The 1,623-nt window shown below is 31.5% G+C and overlaps 1 protein-coding gene across 2 annotated transcripts in view; it reads left to right on the top strand.

Annotated features, from left to right (window-relative positions):
* The first annotated feature begins 106 nt into the window (after positions 1-106).
* LOC119590812 (KICSTOR complex protein kaptin-like) overlaps positions 107-1,623 on the top strand; it is a 12,844-nt gene continuing 11,327 nt past the window's right edge. For both annotated transcript variants that reach the window (XM_037939548.1, XM_037939549.1), the window contains exons 1-2: positions 107-195; positions 1,513-1,618. In XM_037939548.1, coding sequence (XP_037795476.1) covers positions 138-195; positions 1,513-1,618 — 164 coding nt within the window. In that variant the 5' untranslated portion in view covers positions 107-137. The remainder of the gene's footprint in view (positions 196-1,512; positions 1,619-1,623) is intronic.

Genomic DNA, 1,623 nt, shown 5'->3' on the forward strand with positions numbered 1-1,623 from the left:
TCCAATAATACACTACTTTTCAACCTCATGACAACTCATTTAATCAGTAAAAGGATTTTTTTCTTTTTCAAATGATCTGTATTTTCATCCGTGTTCGACCGCATGCAAAATCCGGCATTAGAAAAACGGTTTCGAATATGTTTGTTTTGGTCTTATCAGCTGACTGTTTCGAGAATGACACGCCTCTAAAAGAAGGTGAATTATTGTTGTATTCGAATATATTTTTCACATGTTTGTCAAGGTATCCTATTCTGACATAAAATGGGATAGATATAGTTCTTAAGAGCTTACTGTCAACTGCAGTAAGACCTTAAAATAGGAGAAACAAGGTGGGCCTTTTTTTTAGGAATTGAGGAAGTATTACAAATCACTAAAAAGTACAGAGTACCGTTATTCATGAATCATTTATATATGACATAAAGCATTAATAACCATTTATTCTCTTTTAGGTTTGTCACAAAGTGTCTTTTTAGATATGTCAATGTTTTTAAAACTGAATTATTATACTTGCAAATGATTTCCGAAGCCAGCTAATACTTTGTCTAGCTTTCACCGTACAGCTACATATCAATGAACAGTGCTGAATATATGCTGATTATTGCAATTTAAGTATATAGGATATCATTAGATTGTAGTTAATTATGGCACAATAGGCAGGATCTAGTCTCATAACCTATTGCTGAAAGTCTGTCTCAAGGAAAAAGTATCTGATTGCAGTATAAGTAAGCAGACATAAGACAAGAGATTGTAAGGATTTCAGCAAAAAAGTGAAGAATGATTCTGTAAGTACTTAGATAATTTGATACAAGGTTAGTAAGAACATATTACAGTAGATACAAAAAATAATATTAATAATAATTTAGAATTATTAGCATTACAACAGCTGACACTAGTTTTATGAATAGCTAAACATTTTATTCATTTTTTGTTCGTAATCGTAGAGTGAATAAAGTTGATAGGATAACTTTACTAAGTTACCATTGTCCTAATATATATTGTATAGATTAACATGTATCAAAGTATATCACATCAAAAATAATATTTAAAGGTAAACTGCATTCCATATCAGTGTAAAATATTAATGATTATTGTTTCTATACAAATTTTACTGAGATGAAATACAAAAGCCAAGAAAATATATCTATGAGGCAGAATTGTTATATACTCTGTACATAACCTTTGAATATAAAGGTATAAACTGCAGGATTTGTAAAAAAAAAATAAGAGAGAGGTAGTGTTCTTAATGTTATAAGAAAAATCAAAATATCTTTGACTACCTTCCTGGCTCCAATTGATAAGATGTCTAGGACTGTCTGTGCATCTAGCATATTACCAGGACCCATAACTCTGGCTATCACAATGATGCCATATCAAGAGTATCCTACTTTGATGGATATTCCATAGTTAGATGTAGCTAGGAAAGATCCAGGTCCAGTCAAGATTATGCCTAAAAGTTGGGAAACCAAACTTAAGCCAATCCCAGCACTGTGCACAATATTCTTTCTGTTTTAGACAAGATGAAAGAGGAGGCAGAGGACCCGAAACAAGCAGTGATTCAAGAATTGGCAGAGTGCAAGGATAAAGAAAATTTGAATTTCATCAATGCTCATTTCTTTAGGTAAC

Source organism: Penaeus monodon, chromosome 27, assembly GCF_015228065.2.
Source record: "Penaeus monodon isolate SGIC_2016 chromosome 27, NSTDA_Pmon_1, whole genome shotgun sequence".
Taxonomy (NCBI): Eukaryota; Metazoa; Arthropoda; class Malacostraca; order Decapoda; family Penaeidae; genus Penaeus; species Penaeus monodon.